The sequence below is a fragment of the Dama dama genome, chromosome 5, assembly GCF_033118175.1.
Source record: "Dama dama isolate Ldn47 chromosome 5, ASM3311817v1, whole genome shotgun sequence".
Classification (NCBI taxonomy): Eukaryota; Metazoa; Chordata; class Mammalia; order Artiodactyla; family Cervidae; genus Dama; species Dama dama.
Genome location: NC_083685.1, coordinates 65,725,182 through 65,748,921, shown reverse-complemented (window position 1 = coordinate 65,748,921; position 23,740 = coordinate 65,725,182). Strand labels below are relative to the sequence as shown.

The 23,740-nt window shown below is 43.5% G+C and overlaps 1 protein-coding gene across 2 annotated transcripts in view; it reads right to left on the bottom strand.

Moving 5' to 3' along the window:
- The window catches only part of TMEM131L (transmembrane 131 like), a 172,080-nt gene that overhangs the window by 42,475 nt on the left and 105,865 nt on the right, over window positions 1-23,740 (bottom strand). For both annotated transcript variants that reach the window (XM_061142535.1, XM_061142536.1), the window contains exons 8-18: window positions 11,901-11,978; window positions 11,550-11,703; window positions 10,235-10,293; window positions 9,802-9,910; window positions 7,914-8,004; window positions 7,229-7,382; window positions 6,501-6,671; window positions 5,123-5,192; window positions 3,939-4,056; window positions 2,082-2,223; window positions 819-928 (exon numbers count right to left, since the gene is read on the bottom strand). In XM_061142535.1, the coding sequence (XP_060998518.1) occupies window positions 819-928; window positions 2,082-2,223; window positions 3,939-4,056; window positions 5,123-5,192; window positions 6,501-6,671; window positions 7,229-7,382; window positions 7,914-8,004; window positions 9,802-9,910; window positions 10,235-10,293; window positions 11,550-11,703; window positions 11,901-11,978 (1,256 nt within the window). The remainder of the gene's footprint in view (window positions 1-818; window positions 929-2,081; window positions 2,224-3,938; window positions 4,057-5,122; window positions 5,193-6,500; window positions 6,672-7,228; window positions 7,383-7,913; window positions 8,005-9,801; window positions 9,911-10,234; window positions 10,294-11,549; window positions 11,704-11,900; window positions 11,979-23,740) is intronic.

Here is a 23,740-nt window from a genome sequence, read left to right as displayed (position 1 = left end):
CAGTAAACATTGTGGAATGAATAATGTTGGCAGCACAGAATGCAAAGAATCCTATGGTGACAAAAGCTCCATCTGAAGCAAGTCTTTTCCTCCAAACGGTTCAAAGCTGTGGAACCTGACAGGAGGTGACTCTCAACCAAGGAGAATGCTATCTCCCAGTGGCCATCTGCCCACACCTAGAGACACTTTTGATTGCCCAGGCTGGTGAAGTCTACCGGAATCAACTGGGTGGAAGCTAGGGATGCTGCTGAACAACCTCCAAAGCACGGAACACATCTCGTCTCTCAAACAGAGTCATGCTCAAAACACTGGCAGTGCTGAAGCCGAGACATGGGGGATGAGGCATCACTAAGCCAGAAGGGGAAACGTTCTAAGTGAAACCATGATTTCTGTACAAAGATTAGTTTAACAGACACAAATTCTGATCTCACCTTGTATCACAACACTAGGCTAAGATATACTAAACCTCCACTAAACTCACTGCTTGCGTTGCCCAGGGGTCACGGATTCCAGTTCTAAATTTTAGGAGTGTGAAAAATCACGACGGGAAAGCTTCCCTGACGAGAAAAGAATGCTCTGTCAGGCCCTGAACTTGAGCCAGGACACTGAAGAGCCACACAGCACACGGGATGGCATGAGCCATCGGGTCCGCACGGAGGGGCGGGCTCAGCGCCATGGCTGAGCCCATGCACATCCACGCACAGAACCGGGGGAAATGCAGAGGACGCTGAACAGTTGTGGGTCTTAACAGAACAGGCCCTATCAACTCCTCCCAGCAACCCCCCCCCCGCGAGGGGTCTTCACCGGCTGGGCATTACCATTTATGCAGCAGGCGCGCGGCGGCCTCGGGCTTCGGGTACAAAGAGACGGGCAGGAGCTGCAGGGACACTGGCCACGAGGAGGGGTTCTTCACCACGAAGTACTTCACCTAGACGTGCAGGAAGGAGAGTCAGTTCCGGAGAAGGTCAGCACCCCTGAGACGCAGCTGCAAAGAAAGACTCATCACCTGCATCTCCCCAGGAACCAGCACCTAGGCCATTCCAGGAACGGTCTAGAGAGTGAATGGCCTGCACGCGTCATAACAGCTGCGTAACCTGCGGTGGAGGAGCTGCGGAGGACAGGAGGAGACACAGGCCACCAGGCTGGGCAAGGAGAAGCCCTGGGCTGGAGGCTGTAACGGACGTGTGTGAGTGGGATAAGTGGGAACTGTACGGAGACTGCAGATCAGACAAAACCGCCGTGCTTGATGTTGACATCTTCTGACTTTGACAGTTTGATGTGTAAGAAGATGTCTCGTTCTTAAGAAATTCACATGGAAGTGGAGTTGGGGCATCATGCCCGACCCTCTCTCGTGGCTGATAAAAACACGCATGTGGAAAGAGAGGGGAAACAGCAAGCCAAGCACGGCAAATGTTAAAAAAAGAGACGAATCTGCATGAAGGGCAACTGGGAGTTCTTGGTACTGCTCGTGAAACTCTTTCTATAAGTTGAATTTTTTCAAAATAAAATGTCATTAAACAGCAGTCTCAGGAGGTCCTCCGTAAGTAAGAAGCTCAATGAGTACCTGAGGAAGCATAAATTATCACTCGGATCACAGTGACCTGGCTCTCAGGTAAGGAGACTTTCCAGATGAAACCTCAAGGCTGGTGTCACTGCCTTCCCTCTGCCCTCCTCCTGCCACTCAGCTCAGGAAAAGCTTCCACGCAGGAAGGGAGCTGAGGATGGAACAAGAGACAGAGGCCTCTCCCTTCTGAGCTGCAAACTCACTCACTGCTATGGAAGCCTGTGTCAGCCAAGATCCCCTCGGCGGCTGCAGCTGAATACTGTCTTAGCTGGTGGATTCTGAACTGAACACAGACTCCATAACACTTAAAGCATTTCAGTCTGTTCATGAGTTTATTCCTTATTTTGTTCTTCTGACACCTCCCTCCTAAAAGCGCTGAATGGCAAATATGTGTCACTTAAATTTCAACTAACTTTGACTCTGGAACAGTATCCCAAGGTGGAAATACTTGGTTAACGTGAACACTCAAGAGCCAAGGTGTCATGGACGAAGAAATGAGAAGACGTGGGAGGCTCACCATGCTGTTCCTCAGGGCGGTGGCGCTGAAGTTCAACACCAGGCCAGGCTCGGGGACCAGACGAGGCAGGAAGACAGCAAAAGGCTCCAACTCTTTGGGTTTCTTTGAATGGGCAAACCGAGTCACTCCCAAAACAGTCCTCCTGCAAAATGCGTAAAGAAAGAAATTACGGGAAATAATTTTGACATATAAAAAAGAAATCACTAAATATCACTCCAACTAAAAGGAACAAGAGGCCCTTGGGAAAAAAGGCTTATTCAGGGTATGCATGAATGCTCAGTCACTTCAGTTGTGTCCAACTCTTTGCAACCCCGTGGACTGTAGTCTGCCAGGCTCCTCTGTCCATGGGATTTCCCAGGCAAGAATACTGGAGTGGGTTGCCATGCCCTTCTCCAGAGGATCTTCCCAACCCAGGGATCAAACCTGCCTCTTCTGTATTGCAGGTAATTCTTTACCACTGAGCCACCCGGGAAGCCTATTCTGGGTAGGGGGAAGCAAAGTACAAGATCTTGGAACATCCTGTCTTACTAGAAAGCAAGGAAGTGCTCAAAGAATGATGGGTACACACCAAAGATCCAAAAGCTAGCCTCAACGGGCTCCCATGAGCCAAATCTGGAACAAATTGACATCAAAAATAATAATGATGGTAATGACCAAAGAATTCATGGTGATGCTCAAGAGTGTAGAATGAACAAAATAATTAGCAATATCACCATTTTTGCAGCCATCAATAACTGATCTCAGGCAATGATTATCAGTGGGAGCCAAAATCCTACGGTGAAACGTCCTCAGGGAACAGGCAATGTGTACAGACTCAAACTATCATAGCACATATTATTTATTAATTGTAAATGGAGAGAGTCAAATGATTCAACCAAACAATGTCAATAATGGGGCAAATTGATATTTATGTCCCTCCTCAGGTGACGCAATGGTAAGGACACAAGAGCAACCAAGTAATTAGTACTCTTCCCCAAAATGTTTAACAGGAATTCAAACCTGAAAAAGCAATCCCCAAAAATCCAGAGTGTTGAATGTTCCATAAGACAGCTGGCTATGATGCTTTAAAACATTACTCTATGAAAGATGAGGAAAGGTGGGGCACTAAAGAAAATTAAGGAAACATGATGACTAAATGCAATGCATGATCCTTGAACGCATCCTGGATTTTAAAAAAAGGAAAAGACAGCTATAATGGATATTTTGGGGTCAACTAGGGGCTTTTCTGGGTCCAGATGGTAAAGAATCCGCATGCAACGTGGGAGACCTGGGTTCAAACCCTGGGTTGGAAAGATCGCTTGGAGAAAGGAAGAGCTATCCACTCCAGTATTCTTGCGGAGAATTCCAGGGACAGAGGAACTTGGGAAGCTACAGTCCATGGGGTCACAAAGAGTTGGACCTGACTAAGCGACTAACACTTTCACTTTCACACTAGGGAAATGTGAATCTGGACTGTTTATTAGTTCATATAACTGCATCAGTGTTGTTTCTTGGGTATGTAATGACAGTGAAGTTATATGCAGGAGAATGTTCCTCAGGAAAGAAAGTCTTTCCTAATAAAGTACTAAGGGTTGAAGTATCATGGTATCTACAGCTTACTTTCAATATGTGTGTGTGCATATAGACACAGATGGAGAGAGAAAAAACAGCAAAAGTCGTAAGATGTAAACATCTGCTGAGTCCAAATTAGGAATATGTGAGTACTCATCATACTATACTTTTCAACTCTTCTGAGGTTTGAAATTTGTCAAAATAAAGGCTGGATATTAAAAATTCAGTATTGAAATTTCAACAAAGATCATGTTAAAGTGTCCCCCCAGTGCTGAATAAAAGAAACAAAGAGAGGTGAAAACATACTTGCAGACGTCACCATGTTTTAATTTCTTCCATCTTTCATATAATGTATTTGCAAGTTCGGAATCCACATCCCAGGTAGACTGATCCAGAGAAAGGCTCCCTTCCCAGTTAGGATTTTCTACAAGTTAGATCAGACTTACTGTTTAGATGCACAGGAAACATAATTCACTTGGTAAATAATGCCATGGGTTGAGGGCTAAAACTTCTCAAACCCAGAGGACAGTAGAGTGATCAGTGACTCCTGTCCGCTAATTGCTTTACTATGAGTCCCTCTAACTCAATGGCAAATGAGATATCAAATCAAAGAAACATGTATAAAACAAAACTAAATCGAATTATGTGAAGATAGTAACATAAAAGACACATGGCTCATGCATGAATACAGCCTGAAACAAGGTAAAAATCATACTCAGACCATGTTCAACAGCTTTAAATCTAAAAGGCTAAACTGCATCATGTAAGTGCTAGACATCTCTGAGCTGGGTCACCAGGCTTCAGAAGGCCAACGCGCAAACAGGCATCAGCCCTCACAGACGAGGGCTGCGAGCAGGGCTCAGCCTAAAGGCGCATGTTTACACTCATGAACTGGGCCCTGTCTGCTGGTCTGCCTGCCTTGTCTGTGCTACAAGACAAGGGTGGGAAAGTGGGAGTCAGCCAAAGGAAACCGCTGTGCTGTAGCTCTCTCCCTAGGTTATATATTTTAATAAGTCAACAGGCAGGAAGGGAACTTGGAACAGCTTTCTCCATCAACACCCAGGCCTCCAGTCTCACACGACAATGAGTGCTCCCTATAAGATGCTTATACTCTCCTCAAACACAATTTCAAATTATTATTATTATTATTTTACTAACTTCTAGTCAGCCCTTTTATAAAAGAATCAGAGTCCAATTGTTCCTGGCGACAAGGTTGCTATGATGATCAAACATCGAGTTTGAAAAAATCTCTTACAGAAGTGGAGATTAAGACTTAAGGGGGTATTAATTACACAGGCACCTCAGATGGTTCTGGAGGATTCTTAATAATTTCAAGTCATTCGGTTAATGATCATGCTCTTAAAGAATAGAATATGATGCAATGATGTTAAAGGACTAATTATTCCATCTACAAATGCGAATTTTCCTCACTACCTCCCACCCCACCCAAAACTAGAGTTCTACAGAAAGCCTAAGGGCAAAATACTTACCTGCTTTTGATTTTCCCATGAAATAATGCATGCCACAATGTGCTATCACTTCAAAACCCAGACTCCCTTCCTAGATTGAAAAGTAATATATGAATAACTTAAAACACAACACTCAACACAAAAATCCTAATGCACTCAAATGCATAGCAGACATGGGCCTCCACCTCCACGAACTTCCCTTTAACCAGAAGCCAAACAACTAGGAAGTGATTTCTTGGCCTTCTTTCTCCTTGATTGAGAGCTCTGACTGTCTCTCACAGCAGGGAAACTACAGTGGATTCTGTGCAATAATCAACGCCCACAGCGACACCCCCAGGGTCCTACAGACACCAAGCTGCCTTCTAAATTAAAGATTAAATTAGTCTCAGGATATTCTCAGCAGGGTTTCTAAAACACTATACTCTAATCCATCATAACTCCTAAGATATTCAGGACATTTAACTGAACGTCCCACTTCCTAAGTTGGGAAAGCACAGATCGCCTCTTCCACACATGCCTGTAGCCTGCCTGCTCCCTCCCAGTCACTCTTCTCATATGCAGCCCTTGATGGAAAAAGGAAATTTCTAAGAAACCTCCCCTACTCAAAATACGGATTAATAAAATTAACCTTACATTTTGTTCAGCATACTTTTAGAAGCCCTATCTTTAAGTTTTTAGCAAAACATGAGGCACTTCTATCTATGAAACACCAATGCTAATAAGTGAGAAAAATCATAAAGATGGTTGTATGAATGTCTCATAGTGAAAAATCAGAACCCAGCATTATACAGAAGAGCTTGGATCAAAAAGAAGCAATAACAGTAACTAAATGAAAAGAAATAAACATTAAGAAAAAATGAGACATGTTTAAGATAAGACCTAAATTAAATACAATATATACAAAGACTTTAGAAAGTATTTGCTTAATCGCAAACCCTTTCAGGCTTTAGATTAAGGCCCAGTAAGGAAATTTAAGGATTCTGAGCAGCTGAGTGTCACTTACCAGAGGTCTAAATAAAGCATTTAACAATTTAGTTTGTTTGAAATCACTGCAAATATGTGCTAATGGCACAAATGTGTTTACTATAGCAAGTACATATTCCTTGCTCATTTTGGAAATAAGTGAAAATGAGATCTATCGACTTGTAATGCCTTATTTCACTTGAAAATTACTTCATGTATTACTTTATGAAAACCAGAATCTGTTTTCAAGTACATTTCCATACTAAACAATTTATCATTTATGACTGGCCTGGTAATATCCATTAATTTCTTAGACAGCCTTAGAAAATACGAGGTCAACTGCATCAATAAAATCCAAGCACCATAAGGTAAGCTAATAAGAAGAAATAATAATTATTACAAAAGTTATAACACATATGGAGTGTGTAAACAATACCTTGGTGGGCGGTGAGTAAATCTGAAGAGGTATTGCAAAAACAGCACCTATGTTTGTAGTCAAAAATACATGGGTGAATAGATTTATGGCAATGTCTTTAACAGCAAGTTTCAAAGAAAATATTTTCCAACAGCCTGGAGGTAGAAATAAAGGGCCAGTGAAATTCAGAATCTAAAAAGAAAAGAAGTAAGAGAAATTACTTTCCTAACTAATGCTAATTATGATTAAAATCATCATACTGTGTGATATTAAAGTTCTTCTATACTTTAAGAAATAAAATGTTACTCAATTTTCCCAGGTCAAATATTGACATATTTTTCTATAAATAATAGGTTTCATTTAATATTTAACATGCAACTGTTTTTAAATTTCACAAAAGTAATCTTGACATGTTCATACCCGGTATTTTACCAAAACCTACTATTTTATCATGAATGAGGCTTATTTTTACTAAATGTAATTTTCTTAGGATAAATTATAATTTACAATATTTTCAAATAATGCTAATAACAAATATCTCTAATGGAATATATCCTGGTCCCTTTGAGCTCCTTGAACAATAGTTTGAAAAAATAGAGAGCCTAAAAGTAATTCTGAAAATGTTAAAAGAAACATACTTGCTTTAAAATTTGTAAATGAAAGGGTTTTATAAATAATTAATTTCATAGTATTTGACCTTAAACAAAGCTTAAAATAGGCTAAAACTTGAATAAAAATACCATATGTACCTTTAAAATGTGCTTGGTCTCCCTGGAAACAAACACATCATTTAATACAACACCATGGTCAAAATGGTTGAGGTACCACATTGACCAAAGCCCTGAAGCATTCTCGTGATTCTCTATGTGAAACTGGGTTGCAGAAGGGTCCATTCGAAAATACCTGTGAACACAGGCCAGGCATGCCATCAGTGCCGCGGTAGAGACAACCCGAAGGGTGAGAACGAACCTCTAACTGCAAGGCAGCAGTCGCATGTAACCCTAACCTAACCTAAGCAAAACACAATCGTTGCATGAAAGCATCGCAGAATGAGTGTCAGCGCCTTCTCCAGCCTTCCTGCCCACAAGCGGAGCATCTGAAGGCCCAAGGGTGCAGTGTGGCCAGCACCAGGACAGCTCAGAGAGGCCACCAGGCAGAATCCAGGCCCCGAATGTATCTCAGATATGTGGTGGGAATATGCTTTCCTCCTTCCATACACGGCTGCCTGCCCAGATCCAATCCACCACCTCCATCATTCAGCTTCCCCTTTCCCACCCTGCAAACCACCCTTTCACAGCCTGCTAGCATTGCTAACTCGGGGAAGGCAAGTCTAGGGAGAGAATCACGCAAGTATCACTTATGTTGTTAAATCACCCCTGGGCTGGGTCGGGGCAGGGAACCAAACAATTCCAGGGAAAGAGGAATGAAACCCACCCTTGAACCACAGGGGAGGAGAGGCAAGCTCTTAGTGTTGGAGTGTTTTTTTTCTGTCTGTCGTCTCTCACCCCACTGTCACAGGATGGAGCTGTTGGGAGGCAGAAGGAAATAAAGGTGAAGAATCAGTATCTTTTCTTTCATTTGCCCAAATGAAAATAACTGTTTTATTTATAACATTTTAATTATGCCACACTTTTGTCTCCATTAAAACTGTGCATGAGATATAAATGGTAAAATCCTTCTTGAACACTATCTTTTCTCCTTACTGATTGATTGTCAGTTACCCAGAACACGGTACTACCTCTCATTGCTAAACCAACTTCTCATTTCTTCTTTTGGAGGAAAAGAGAGAATCAATGCTTTGTGGCTCTCCTTTTGTAAAGATCTTAAGAGGCAAGACTGAAGGCAGGAGGAGAAGGGGACGACAGAGGATGAGACGGTTGGATGGCATCACCGACTCAATGGACATGAGTTTGAGTAAACTCCGGGAGTTGGTGATGGACAGTGAGGCCTGGCGTGCTGCGATTCATGGGGTCACAAAGAGTTGGACACGACTGAGCAACTGATCTGAGCTAACAGGCAAGTCCTTAGGTCTGCAGAGACGACAAAAGTGAACAGTCAAGCCCACTAGGGTGTGTGAAGAGATGAGTGTGGAGGTGTAAGCCAGAAATGAACAGGTCAAACAAGATCACGGAGGAGCCTCAGAACCAAAGTGGAACCTCGCTGCCAAAACACTGCTGATTCATCAAGCACCCATATGTGTTCCTTGAGCCAGGTCAGGACACCACCACACTGGTACTGAATTCTTAACTCTGATACTAATACCTGACTTTTTTTTATAGCTGTATGTTAATATATGTTCCCCTCCTAAAATTCAAACACTAACAAAAAGATGTGAAAATACAAGTCTACCTTTCCCTAGACAAGGGAACAAGTGGCAGCAGACTCCCAAGCATCCTTCCAGTGCTCTAACACATGCAAATGCACAGGGACCCTGAGAACCACCCTGCTGACACTGCACGCCTGTGTATGAGTCTTAATACCTAAAAAGGTCTAGTCCCCCATCCCCACGCAGATGAATTACAGTTTAACCAATCTCCTGTTCTGTTGCCACAAACAATGCATATTTCTGTTATTACAATTCTGAATATATACAAGTGTATCTCTCATAAGATACACTCCCAGGATAAACTCCAAGAGAAGTAGAATTCAGGATCAGAGAGCATACATGCACATCTTAAGTTTTCAGAGAAATTGCCAATTTTCCCTCCCAAATAGCCTGTATCAATTTATTCTCATATCAAAAAATCAGTGTTGTTTTCTTTCTAGTCATTACTAACACAGAATACTAACAATCTTTTTAATCTTCATAGACCTAAGTCCTAAGTTATATCTTACTTACTGCTTTAAATTAACATTTCTTTCAATGTAAGTGAGTTGGGTCTTGTTTTCAGATATTTAACATGCATTTCATTCCTTGGTAGAAACCTTCTGAACTATAAACAAGACTGAGGATAGGACTGAGTTAACATTCAATAGATATCCTTCATGGCATTCTATACAAAGAGACCAAACTGGGGATGCACAACCCTACCTGTAAAAGCAGTCCGTCCATCACACATGTACAACCTGGCCTTTCAAACCAACTGAGTTATGATCTATAAACTCAATATCCTACTCACGTGGCATCATAAAAGCAGCACACCACCAGCTCTTCCATCAGGTTACCTCTTAGAACTATTAAGGCTGTGGAATTGAAATGAAGCCCATTCACTTCCTAAAGCATTGCCTAGGCTGTAGCGGAGTCATCACAGAAAGAACTAGAGTCACAAGAACTAAATAACGAAAACAAAAAGACAGTCGCCAACATTTTTAAAATCTGTACCTCTGCAAGTAAAAGAAGCAATTTTTGTAAAGTTCGTTGTGGAAGTAGGTAGGAGCACTGGTTCAAACTGCAGAGACAGGACATCTCTCTGGGAGAAATGATGTACATCCTGTAACAAAAATAATCCACAATACTGCTCTTAGTGGGGTGGAGGCTGATCCAGGTAGAATCAACCCTGTTAAAATGGCTGAGTAGCTCAGACTGGCATAGATAGCAACTGTTCAGCAGAAGGGGTAATGACATGTGCTATTCTGTAATAGCACGAAGGGGTGCACACAACCTTCATCTAAATATGGGCTCAAGCAAGGGAAAACAGGTTTCAATGGAAGCAAAAGGTAACAGAGACAAGTGTTCTCTCACAAATCCTCAAGTTCTGTCATCAAATATACTCTTGTAAGTTTAAACTATGCTTTACACAAGTATTTAAAATTACCTGTATCCATATAAGGCTGTTTCCCGAATGTAATATATACATATTCACTGCCGAATCATCTGTTCAAAAGAATCAAAGTAATGAGACTAAAACAAACGGCCATCTCATTCTCACATTTTAACACTGAAGTTAAAATATCACACAACACACTTCTATTAAAAAATGCAACTCATCTTCCAACACTAAAATTGAAATGAGGAGCTGTTTTCTGTTGGGTATTCTTTGAAGTCACAAGAAAAAGGACTCTGGCAAAAAGACTGACCTGTCAACACAGGCTCTCTAATGATGAACTACTAGCAGAAAAAGTCTGAGTGCAGGGTCACACTCCTAACTCCCTTTAGACGAAACTACCCAGCTGGACAGCTTCAAATAAAGCTGTCTCCTACTGACCAGACAGCTCCTCATTTCCTTACTTGACAATCACACTTGGGAAGAATAAAACCCTGGATCTCAGGATGCAGGCTTCCCTTGAATCCTCACCAACAGAAATGCTCCCCATGCTCTAGGAGTCTTCTCTACACTGATGTCCCCCTGGCCATTCTGGGAACCAACAGAAACTAAGAACCCCAGCACAGGAAAGCTCTCCTGCTGGCCTGCGACTACTATAATCAATTCCGAGGACGGGAAAGCAAACCGTGTCTGATCAACAGTTAAGACAGCCAATGTAAGACTGTATTTTGGTACCAGAACAGTATTGACAACCAATGGATAATAGCAAGGCCGACATGATAAAATTCATGGACCATATGTCCTCTACAAAATCTCTTAGAAACTTAAACTGATAAACAAGGTTATTCTTGCTAACTAGGATGCACAATTTCAAAGGTGAAATTTATAGACAGGACACTGAAATTCACAGTACTCTAACTTGTCAGGCATCCAGAATCAAGCCATACCAGGAACATACCATCAACTATGAAAAATACAAACAGCATGACTTGGTCAACTGAGCTTCTGCAAATCATAAAACAGAACCAAGACACAAGACTTAAAATCCTGCGTGAATATTTATATTAAGACTGTAGTGCCCATTTAATTTGTTCACCATCTTCAAAATGTCAAGAAAATTATTATTTCTCGGGAAAACACAGAATGGTTTGCTGTTGCCACTTAATGTACTGTAAAATAATACACCCTTACTAGCAGACGTACACTGAAAACTAGTCACTACTGCAGTGTATTAATAATGAAAGCAAAATCTCTTTGTCTTGGATTGCAACAATGCAATCTGTGATCTATAAGTAAATGATACAGAAAGATGATGCAGGTGAATCAAAATATATTTTAACAGAAAAGTTTAAAGATTCTGCCATACCTGAGCTCTCAGATTTATCTGTAGCTACATAAATAATAGAGAGATGATCTAACAAATCTTGTGTGTTTTCTTCAAATTCTTTTGAGGTGTTTTCCATTGTTACAATTATGCTCATCTGCAGCCGTAAAACATCATCCGATTCCACATAACAACTCTGAGATTGGAGGGATGGAAAAAAAGGAAAAACTCGGAAAATCAATTGAATTTTTTTATTTCAAATTTTAAGGGGGAGAAGCACTTAGGGGAAAAGTATATGCATTTATGCAAATAAACATGCTGTTTTATTTTTTATTTCTAAACAAAGAGGCAGGAAGGAAGGCAGAAAGAAAAACACTAAATTTTTAATTTTACCTTTAGTTGCTGACACACTTTATTATGTAAACTGCATTCCAGTTGCACCTGCAAGAGGCTAGAATTAGTGATTTCCGCCTAAAAGAAGAAAAAGGAGGGAAAGAAATTACAAGGAAGCAAAAGTCTCAATCTACTATCAATAGTAAACAATCTATCACTTAATCAGAAATTAGATTTCTTCATTCATTTTATTCATTCAACATGTATTTGAGCCTCTGCTAAATGTTAGGCAAAATTCTATTTGCTGGGAATACAATAGTGAATAAAACAGAAAAATCTCTTCTGTCACTGAGCTTATATCTAATGGAAATCACAAGCTCTCCCATGAACATGAAAATTCCTGTTATTGCAATAAGCAGATAAATATGTTCTAAATATACAAAGGAACGCTGTCGCTTGGCATTTCTTATATTTTCTGAACATTCTGCTCCAACACAGGAGCCTGCTCTTATTTGAAAGTAGGTTCACTCAGTTCAGTTCAGTTCAGTCACTTATTCGTGTCCGACTCTTTGTAACCCCATGGACTGCAGCAAGCCAGGCTTCCCTGTCCATCACCAGCTCCCAGAGCTTGCTCAAACTCAAGTCCATTGAGTCGGTGATGCCATCCAACCATCTCATCCTCTGTCGTCCCCTTCTCTTCCCACCTTCAATCTTTCCCAGCATCAGGGTCTTTTCAAATGAGTCAGTTCTTCGCATCAGGTGGCCAAAGTATTGGAGTTTCAGCATCAGTCCTTTCAATGTACATGCAGGACTGATTTCCTTTAGGATTGACTGGCTGGATCTCCTTGCAGTCTAAGAGACTCTCAAGAGTCTTCTCCAACACCACAGTTCATAAGCATCAATTCTTTGGTGCTCAGCTTTCTTTATAGTCCAACTCTCACATCCATACTACTGGGAAAACCATAGCTTTGACTAGATGGACCTTTGTTGGCAAAGTAATGTCTCTGCTTTTTAATATGCTGTCTAAGTTAGTCATAGCTTTTCTTCCAAGGGGCAAGCGTCTTTTAATTTCATGGCTGCAGTCACCATCTGCAGAGCCAATGAATGGTTCTGATGCCTGGCTCTCATCAGTAGAAGGAGCTTAGATGCTGTGACAAAACCATAGGAGAAGGTCCACCATTCAACTGGCTATCATTTTTAATAGGTAGAAGAGAGGAGGATGGAAGAAACAAAAGTATATGAAAAGATCGCAGAATTTCATGAAGTTCAAAGATCTTAACACATGGGATGATATTGAGGAAATGCAAAGTCAATCCAGGCATATGGCCATTTGGGTAGGAGGGTGGGGGCAGCAACAGCGAATACACAGCAATGTCAGGCAGCGCAGCACGTCAATCTAAAGGATTCCTGCTTTTGTTGAGTCTGACATGTCTGGCACAGTGATTATAAAGAAGGCACGTGGCTTGGCAGTCTCGGTCAGAACACCAGAGAATCTCAGCAAGGCATGAAGGCATTCCCCACATCCTTGGCTGACTCACCTGGGGGTACATGTCAATTTACTCCAGGAGGATTTCGTTTTAAATAGAATCACCACAATTATGTTTAATTTGTTAGATTTATAAGAACTATCTAAGTATATTATATAAAAATACATCTTTAACTACCTCAACTGTCATTCTGCAATTAATGTACAAAACGAGAATAAAATACAGCTGATCCTCAGTTCTGAGGAAGCAGACTGGAAGGAACATGAGCATTCTTGAGATTGTGGTCCCTGTGGGGGCTCCTGGATCCCGCCCAGTGCAGACACTGAGGGACCACTGCATATTATACTTTAAAGTATGGTAAAAATAATTAAGGGGTTGAACCAAGCTGGGCTTTCCTTGCGGCTCAGCTGGTAAATAATCCACCTGCAATGCAGGAGACCTGGGTTTGATCCCTGGGTTGGGAAGATCCCCTGGAGAAGGGAAAGCTTACCCACTCCAGTATTCTGGGCTGGAGAATTCCATGGACTGTATAGTTTTCCATGGGGTCGCAAAGAGTCGTACACGACTGAGTGGCTTTCACTTTCACTTAACCAATCTTGTAAATAGGACCAAACATTTAGCCAAGGCTTTTTAAAAAAGTAACTGCTCAAGCTACCAATGGTATTTTTCACAGAACTAGAACAAATAATTTCACAATTTGTATGGAAATACAAAAAATCCCGAATAGCCAAAGCAATCTTGAGAAAGAATGGAACTGGAGGAATCAACCTGCCTGACTTCAGACTCTACTACAAAGCCACAGTCATCAAGACAGTATGGTACTGGCACAAAGACAGAAATATAGATCAATGGAACAGAATAGAAAGCCCAGAGGTAAATCCACAAACCTATGGACACCTTATCTTTGACAAAGGAGGCAAGGATATACAATGGAAAAAAGACAACCTCTTTAACAAGTGGTGCTGGGAAAACTGGTCAACCACTTGTAAAAGCATGAAACTAGAACACTTTCTAACACCATACACAAAAATAAACTCAAAATGGATTAAAGACCTAAATGTAAGACCAGAAACTATAAAACTCCTAGAGGAGAACATAGGCAAAACACTCTCCGACATAAATCACAGCAGGATCCTCTATGACCCACCTCCCAGAATATTGGAAATAAAAGCAAAAATAAACAAATGGGGCCTAATGAAACTTAAAAGCTTTTGCACAACAAAGGAAACTAAGCAAGGTGAAAAGACAGCCCTCAGAATGGGAGAAAATAATAGCAAACGAAGCAACAGACAAAGAATTAATCTCAAAAATATACAAGCAACTCCTGCAGCTCAATTCCAGAAAAATAAATGACCCAATCAAAAAATGGGCCGAAGATCTAAATAGACATTTCTCCAAAGACGATATACTGATGGCTAACAAGCACATGAAAAGATGCTCAACATCACTCATTATCAGAGAAATGCAAATCAAAACCACAATGAGGTACCATTACACACCAGTCAGGATGGCTGCTATCCAAAAGTCTACAAGCAATAAACGCTAGAGAGGGTGTGGAGAAAAGGGAACCTCTTACACTGTTGGTGGGAATGCAAACTAGTACAGCCGCTATGGAGAACAGTGTGGAGATTTCTTAAAAAACTGGAAACAGAACTGCCATATGGCCCAGCAATCCCACTCCTGGGCATACACACTGAGGAAACCAGAATTGAAAGAGACACATGTATCCCAATGTTCATCGCAGCACTGTTTATAACAGCCAGGACATGGGAGCAACCTAGATGCCCATCATCAGGCGAATGGATAAGGAAGCTATGGTACATATACACAATGGAATATTACTCAGCCTTTAAAAAGAATTCATTTGAATCAGTTCTAATGAGATGGATGAAACTGGAGCCCATTATACAGACTGAAGTGAGCCAGAAAGATAAACACCAATATAGTATACTAATGCATATATGTGGAATTTAGAAAGATGGTAACGATAAACCTATATGCAAGACAGAAAAAGAGACACAGATGTACAGAACAGACTTTTGGACTCTGTGGGAGAAGGCGAGGGTGGGATGTTCTGAGAGAATAGCATTGAAACAAGTATATTATCAAGGGTTAAAAAGATCGCCAGTCCAGGTTGGATGCATGAGACAAGTGCTCAGGCCTGGTGCACTGGGAAGACCCAGAGGGATGGGATGGGGAGGGAGGCGGGAGCGGGGATTGGGATGGGGAACACATGTAAATCCATGGCTGATTCATGTCAATGTATGGCAAAAGCCACTACAATATTGTAAAGTAATTAGCCTCCAACTAATAAAAATAAAAGAAAATTTTTAAAAAAAGTAACTGCTCAAGAGAAACACCAATACAGTATATTAACGCATATGTATGGAATTTAGAAAGAAGGTAATGATGACCCTATATGCAAGACAGCAAAAGAGACAGATGTAAAGAACAGACTTTTGGACTCTATGGGAGAAGGCAAGGGTGGGATGGTTTGGCAGAACAGCACTGAAACATGTATATTACCATAGGTAAAAGAGATGCCCAGTGCAAGTTCTATGCACGAAGCAGGGTACCCAAAGCCGGTGCTCTGGGACAACCCAGAGGGATGGGGTGGAGAGGGAGGTGGGAGGGGGGTTCAGGATGGGGTGACACATGAGCACCTGTGAGTGATTCATGTCGGTATATGGCAAAAACTACCGCAATATTGCAAAGTAATTAGCCTCCGATTAAAATAAATTAATTTTAAAAAAGTAACTGCTCATATCAGTTAAGGTTTAAACAGTAATATCATCTGTAAACTGAACCTCAAATCTCAAGGAAGAGCTAGATTTTTAAATTCGTCCTTCTGTGAGCCAAGTCCCACACCAAACACATAAACAAAGCAAGCCCACCTACTCCCTGAAACTGTTAACCAAGCTCTAAGTGACCGCGCGTGTCCCAGTCCAAAAGGAGCCCCTCTTCTGCCCGAGCCTGCTCCCCACCTGGCCATGTCCTGGCATCTCTCTGTGCCCTTTGGCGCGTCCGTTGGCTCTCCCGCCTCCGGCACCGACGCTACAGTCGCTGCAGGTTCGGTCTCTGTCCCCTGCCCTCTCGCCAGACACGCCGCAGCCACCCATGCTTATCTCATTGATGCAGGCTTCTCTGCACGCCCACACGTGAGCCAGGCTGCGGGCCGCGCCTGCACCCCACTCCTCACAGCACTGTTTAAGCCAGAAACCTGGAGACCAACTTCCCCGTGCCTTCTCGCTCAGCCTCCCCACAACCCAGCACCCAGGTGCAGTGAGCGGACGTGTTCACTTCCCTCCATTCCTAACACACACCCTAAGGATCAGGTCAGCGCACTGTGCCCAAAAGCCAGAGCCAGCCCCTGTTTGCAGATAAAGTCCTGCTGGAACATGGCCATGCTCTCTCTTTTGCAAACTGCCTATGGCTGCCTTCAGGCTAGGACGGCATAGTAGAGTCTACAGCCTACAAAACCAAAACGAAAACGCCTGTCTGGGCCTTTACAGAAAAAGCTGATGGCCCTCTGCCCTGGTGGGAGGAAGGAGGAGGGGGCGGGCAGGCTGGCACAGTAACTCCCTTCCTGTCTCTGCGCGTCTACGTCTGTCCTCTCCTCTGCACCGTCCACAATGCATCAGGAATGAGTTTACTAACACACAAACCAGGTCACATCACTACCTGCTCAGAACCCATCAGACTTCCTGCTCAGCCAAAGCCCCAGGTCCTTTACTGCACCTATAAAACCCGGCCACCTGCCTCTTCTCACCTCCGTCTTTATGCTTCAGCTTCATCTACTTTCTGCTCCACTCTGCCATCAACCTCTGAACGTGCTGTTTCTTTGCCTTGAACTCTCATTCCCAGCCCACCCTCTGCTCCACCTAACTAAATCGGATCCATCTTTCATGTCCCAGCAAAAACACTACTCTTAGGGAGGTGGTCCTTGACACCACCACGGGGGTAAATGCCAGTACTCACACTCAGGTCATAGGTCATGACACTAGAGCAACCTGTTCAAGGTCTGCCTTCCCCAGCAGACCGCAAGCACCCTGTCTGATGCTTTTACCACACTGTCTACCACTTAATCTGCACTCAGTAGACAGCTGATGTCGGAAGAGAAGTGGGTGCACAGTCACAAATGCTCGCTGGAAAGGTGCAAGTCTGCTAGCGGCAAGACACTAAAAACAAACAATGGGTCTAAAATAAAAGTGAACCGAAAAAAAAAAAAAAGTGCATCGAAACCTGCTATTTGGCATGTGCTTCTGATCTGAAACTTTCCCGAAAAGATTAAAGAGAAACCCATGTCAACACATTTACGATTAGGTTGGGTTTTGTTTAACTAACCTACAACATTTTAAGTATAGGTCTTAAACTGACAAGGCAATTTTCTTGCCTAAAATATTTCTTCACATGTTGAAATAAAGTTAAAAGTTCAAAATTATTACTTTGAGCATGATTAAAAATCCTACCTGCACAGTGATTTGATGTGATTTTAGAGCCCACTATTTTGTCATTCTTGGTAAATTTCTGGACGAATGAATTTATAATTTACTATGTTAAATAAGATTCGTCCATCAGTTGGAAACATAACAAAAACAAACTATGTCGTTTTACTTGCTGCACAACATATTTCAGAACCCCACAAGGGGGAGTGCCACCACCTCCAAACTGCCCTTGAAGATGCAGACTTTTCTCAAAGAGAAATTTAAATGTTCATGTCTCTTTCCCGAAAGAACAAAAGTATTGCACTCTTGACTTAAAAAGGGAAACTATAACCAAAACATGAGCCACTTGGGGCACCCACTGGCACACTGGGATAATAAATTCTCTCTGAAAGAACCCCAACTGAGAACATTTGTTTTGACCGCTTATGCAGAAGTGTGCCTAGGCAGGTTATAAAAGAAAAACAAAAGCTTATTTTTCTTTTGAAACCGCCCACATTACTTTAACAAATTAGTTCATAAATTTCACAGTTAAAAGAAACAATAACTCCTCACCAGGTTTCACATAAGTGTATGGTATTATTCTCTTTTAGAAGGTGGGAAAAGATGCAGTCTGCAGGACTTAAATGACTTATCAAAGGTCCCCAAAGGTTAGCTAGTGGAAAAACAGGGGGAAAATAAAGGCAGTTCTTTTTTTAAGTCATCAGTACTTTTTCCATGTAAATCTGAACAGGTCATGTCTATTTCTCAGGTACTTGCAAGCCTAAAAATTCTTCAACATGAAAACATGTTTTAGAAAACCACACCAAGAGAGAATGTAACTGTCAAGAAAATAGCTCTGTTAAGATGCCTTTTGTATGGCATGTATTTCCAAGGTTTTGTGGAGAAGTGGTCTAAACTTAGGTAATGAGATGAAAGAGAAAAAGATTACCTCCCTCTACTTGCTTAAAAAACTGGTCTTTGTGTACCAGGCCAGGGGCACAGGGTGATCCTGGGGGGCTGTGTGCAATCAAACAGGAAAGAAAACGATGGGTTGAAAGTTCTAAGTCATTTGAGATGATTTTCATTAACAAGAATAAACCATACCCTGACGAAAGTATAGGAGAGTCTATAATGCATTAATTCAGACAGAATGAACAAGAGACTTGAAATTATAATGTTCCCATTAATGCTCACACATGAGAACTTCTCATTTAAAGAATATGATGTATGAAATATAAAAGAATTACTTGGATAAACGCCAATTACTTAGATAGATTCCCTTTCATGGTTTTTCCCCACACGTATTAACTCTTTTTTAAACATGTTTATTTGTGTGGTTGCACCCCATCTCAGTTGCACCATGCAGGATCTTTATCTGCAGCATCAATGCTTAGTTGCGGCATGTGGGATCTAGCTCCCTGATCGGGGATCAAACCTGGGTTCCCTGCATTGGGGGCCCGGAGCTTTAGCCACTGGACGACCAGGGAAGTCCCCCTTTCACAATTCTGATTGCTAAACTGTAGAGGTCTTACACAGGTAAATCTCTTCTGCCCACATGTGTCTTTGGAACACAGAGCCCACATAAGTCATGTGACCGTTCCAGCCAGGGGCCCACTCACACGCTGCTACATAAAACACATTCCATACATGTGATGATTTTGTATAAAATGAGTACTTTCCTGGCCCCTTCTACACAGCACTCATGTTCTTTAACCAAAATTCTAAATTAGTGTTTCCTATGTAGCAGACAGGCTTAGCTGACTCACCAATAGGTGATGCAGGGTTAACTGACCCTAATATTCATCAGCCCTCACCACTACCACCAACCTGGTTTTCAAATATGTTTCAATTTCAAAATTGAAACAAAATTTACTTACCTTGCCAGGCCCACTCACTAAAATATCTGTAAAATCCTAAGAACTGGCTGAAATGAGTTTTTTATTTATTTTAAGGGAAAAGGGTTCAGCACACGTATCATATTTTTCCTTACCCACATCGTTTTAGAAAAGGCAGTGTGGCCAAGTGACTTTGCAGTCAACACAGATTCAAGATGAAACCCCAGACATGAAACCCATATATTCTCTATGAGCCTTTTCTAGGACTCAGCTTTCTCTTGCATAAAGCAGCAGGAATGGGCTCATAGCCATGTCAGCAGTGTTAAATGAGACACATGTGCCAATCATAGTACACCAGACCCCCAAAAGGGAGCATTTGCTTGTTTATTCACAATTAATGCCTTCAATTAATGAAATTCCACAACAAGTGACTGCAATGCTTCTGGAAAGCATTTTCTCCACGTCCAAGCTGTTAGAAGGGGGACCTCCCTGGTGGCCCGGTGGTTAAGAACCCGCCTTGCAACGCAGGAGACGCGTGTGCGATCCCACAAGCCTCAGGGCATCTAAGCCCGTAAGCTGCAACCAAGACCCAGTGAAGACAAATCAATGATTTTTTTTTAAGTTGTTAGAAAAGAAACTGCTCTCCCCCAAACCTTTGGTTTCCAAGAGAAAGGACTTTTTTTTCCTTAAATGCTTCAAATTCTTCTTGTCTTACCTCATAATTGGTTCAGAACTCAAGAAAGGAGAGAAAAGTCATTTGCTGCACTCCACCTCCCATTGCCCCACCCCTGAGATGTGCCAGGAATCATGGAAGACAAAGCGCAGCGTGGAGAGCAAGCGAACGCGGACCACGAAGACGTCGCGGGGGGGGGGGGGGGCGCCGAGCGCTAGCCGCCTGCCCTGCGCACCGCTCCTGGCCTCTACCGCCAGCAGAGCTCCCGCAGGCGGGCTGGCAGCCTCAGGGCCGCGCTGGGCTTCCACCGCAGCGGGTCACGCGGCTCAACCCAACGGCATGCAGCGACCTGATACAACTGGCTGATGCCGGGCCGTAAGCAAAGGCAAGGGAGCCCCGAAGGCCTAGCCCCGCAAGAGCTAAGGAGCAACACCACACGGCTGTGGCCCAAGCAGGCACGCAGAGGCGGCTGCGAGAGAAAGGGTGTCTCCATGGGAGACGCTACGGTGGTTCCCCAGCAAAGCGAACGCGGAACTGCAGCATGGTCCGGCGGGCCCGCTCCTGGATTCACGCCCGGAAGAGACGGGAGCGCTCCAACAGGTGTTTCTACACCTGGATTCACAGCAGCAGTGCCCACAGCAGCTAGAAGGAGACGACCCAAAACCCACAGACAGGCGAAAGAATACACACGGCGTATACACAGGAGGGAATTCTGACGCCTGCTACCGCACGGCTAAACCTTGACAACACCTGTGCTAATAAAATCAGCCAGTCACAAAAGGACAAACTTTTAAAACAATCTTTACTGTACTTTATTAGAATTTAAAATCCTTTTTTTGGCTGCGCCACACGACATTAAGGATCACAGCTCCCGGACCAGGGATCGAGCCCGCACCCCCGTGCAGTGGACGGCAGAGTCCAACCGCTGACCCCAGGGAAGCCCCCTAAAGGTCAGAAGCCGTATGAATCCACGCGTGCGGGGACACACGACAGTCAAATTCGGGACAGAAAGTGGAATAATGTTTACAAGGGACCAAGGAGGAATCGCTGCTTAATGGGGGGCAGGGCTTCAGTTTGGGCAGACAAAAACGTTCTGGGGCGGATGGTGGTGATAGCCACACAGCAGTGTGAGTGTAATTCATGCCACCGAACTGTACACTTAAAAACGGTTAAAATGGTAAACAAACTGGGGGGAACACCTAGTTTACCACAGGAAAAGGGGGGGGGGGGGCGGGGAGAAAAACAAAACGAAAAGGTATCCAGAGTCAGGGCTCTCTTCAATACAAAGAGAGCTTCCAGAATACGATCTGCTTCCAAGGCATATCTGAAGGAAACTGTGCTGAGTCCAACACCAGGCAGGCAGCACAGACAGGCTGCTCCAAATTCTGCTCCTTTTTATGCATTATCTTCACGGCCAGGAGTCAGAACTGTGAAAGGGTTTGTTTACTTTCATGTGGTTGGTCCACAGACTCAAGAATTCCTGTCTAACTCACTGGCCCCACAGCTAACAACCGTCTAAATGCTAACTGCCACTTCAGATTTTCAAGATCCAAAGAGGTAGATACATCCAGGGGTAGCAGCTCTTATACACAGAGAAGCAGTAAGGGTATTCTTATTAAAGAGACATGCTGTCATCTTGGGTTGAGCCAGAGAAGCAACCTAACAAAAGTATTGCATGTGTGAAGAAGGCAACCACTAAGGGCTGTTCTTAGAACGATCAGGCTCACTCCAGAAATCAGAGAGGTTAGAGAAACATTCTCATTTTCCTATCAGGACAAGAGGAACTAAAACAAAACAACAAAAAAAGGAAGGCAGACTGATGAAGCAGGAGGAAGAGAGGGCTGCCCTTTGGAGAAGGCTGACACCTTTGGGAATAACCAAAGGTAGAAAAGGAGATGATGCTGCCTGGTTCAATGGACAGAGCCAGAGACAGCCTGGAGTCGAACTCAAGTGAAGGAGCTGTATCTTTGTGCTTGCTTGAGTTTAAAAAAAAAACACCAAAACTCCCCTACTAAAGGAAGACAAGCAAGATCTTAGAGGACTGGAATTGTTCCTTCAAAAGGCAACAGGATTCAGTTCTAGGAGATATGGGGAAACACACTTCTAAAGCCAGGTACAGAACCTGCAGTGAGACAACTGAGGACCTATCTGCATCTCTAAAGATGGAGACAGCTCTGCCAAGGACTACACAAACTGGGAAGGCAGTGAGGCAGGGAGACAGGAGGAAGATGCCTGTGCCCTGAGGGAACACGTTTCCAAAGTTTATGGAATCAGGGCTCAGTCTGAGAGAAGGCACAGCATCGAGGAGACCTATTCAAGCGGAACCAGGGAGAACCAGGCAGACTGACCCCAGCCCTGTATTCTATATTGGTCTACTGGGAGGGCGTCTCCAACATACGAGCACCCAGTGTGGGGAAGAGAAGCAAATTTAGCACACCCAGAACCCAGCAACTGTATGTCTCTTGCTTTGGGAGAACTCACAGGAAAATATCTAGAGGAACATCTCGACGAAAAGCTACTTCTAGATCAAAAAAGAAGGAAAAGCTTAAAGGGGGCTGTGGGGTTGCACCAGTGACAGCACACCGCAGGAGCTTACACGTGTTGGGGAAAGCAGCTGGTTAGACAGCCACTCATCTGAGCATCCCTGACAGAAGTGGGGACAGGAATAAGCCAGCACAGCCTGAAGGCAGAGTGGCAGGCGCACAGCAGGAGGAGGGGGCGCAGGACTGGGCCCAGGTGCTAACCCCCCACTGGCCCCAGCTCCCAGAATGGCACCCACACTTCCCCGTCAGGAGACTGCTGCAAACAAGCTCCACCTGAAACCAGCGGGATGAAAAGGAAACACCTCCCCAAAGAGCAGATTCCAGGACTCTCTGTGAGAGGCGGGGGAAACCACATCCCACATCAGGCGCAGGTCTCAAAGTTCCCCCACCCCCCACTCCATCCCGAAGCAGCGCATGGGGCACCACTCTGCATAGCAATGCCTGCAACACGGGCTCCCTGCAGACAGGACAGGACAGACACACGGCCACCGCAAGCCTCTAACGCTGAGCGCAGACCCAGGCCTCCCGGAGTCACTTCCCGAGAAAGGAGGAGGCAGGCGCAGGTGGCTCCACCTCCAGTTCACCTCTGGATGGGCAACCTCTGCCCGTGGAGCTCAAGGGCACACGTCTCGGGACGTCCCTGGTGCTCCGGTGGTGAGGATGTCACCTTTTAATGCAGGGGGTACAGGCTCAATCCCTGGTCAGAGTTTTTTGCCTCGTGGCCAAAAAACCAAAACATGAAAAAGACAGAAGCAATATTGTAACATATTCAATAAAGACTTTATTTTTTTAAAAAAAGGCGGGTCTTGGGCTCAGAACAACTGGCACAAACTGAAACTGAAACCAGAGGATGCTCTCTCTCGGCCTCCCACTCCTCTCTTTGGCAAATGACAAAATACTGGGAACAGTTCTGCTCAGAATTCATGCCATGAGGGCTG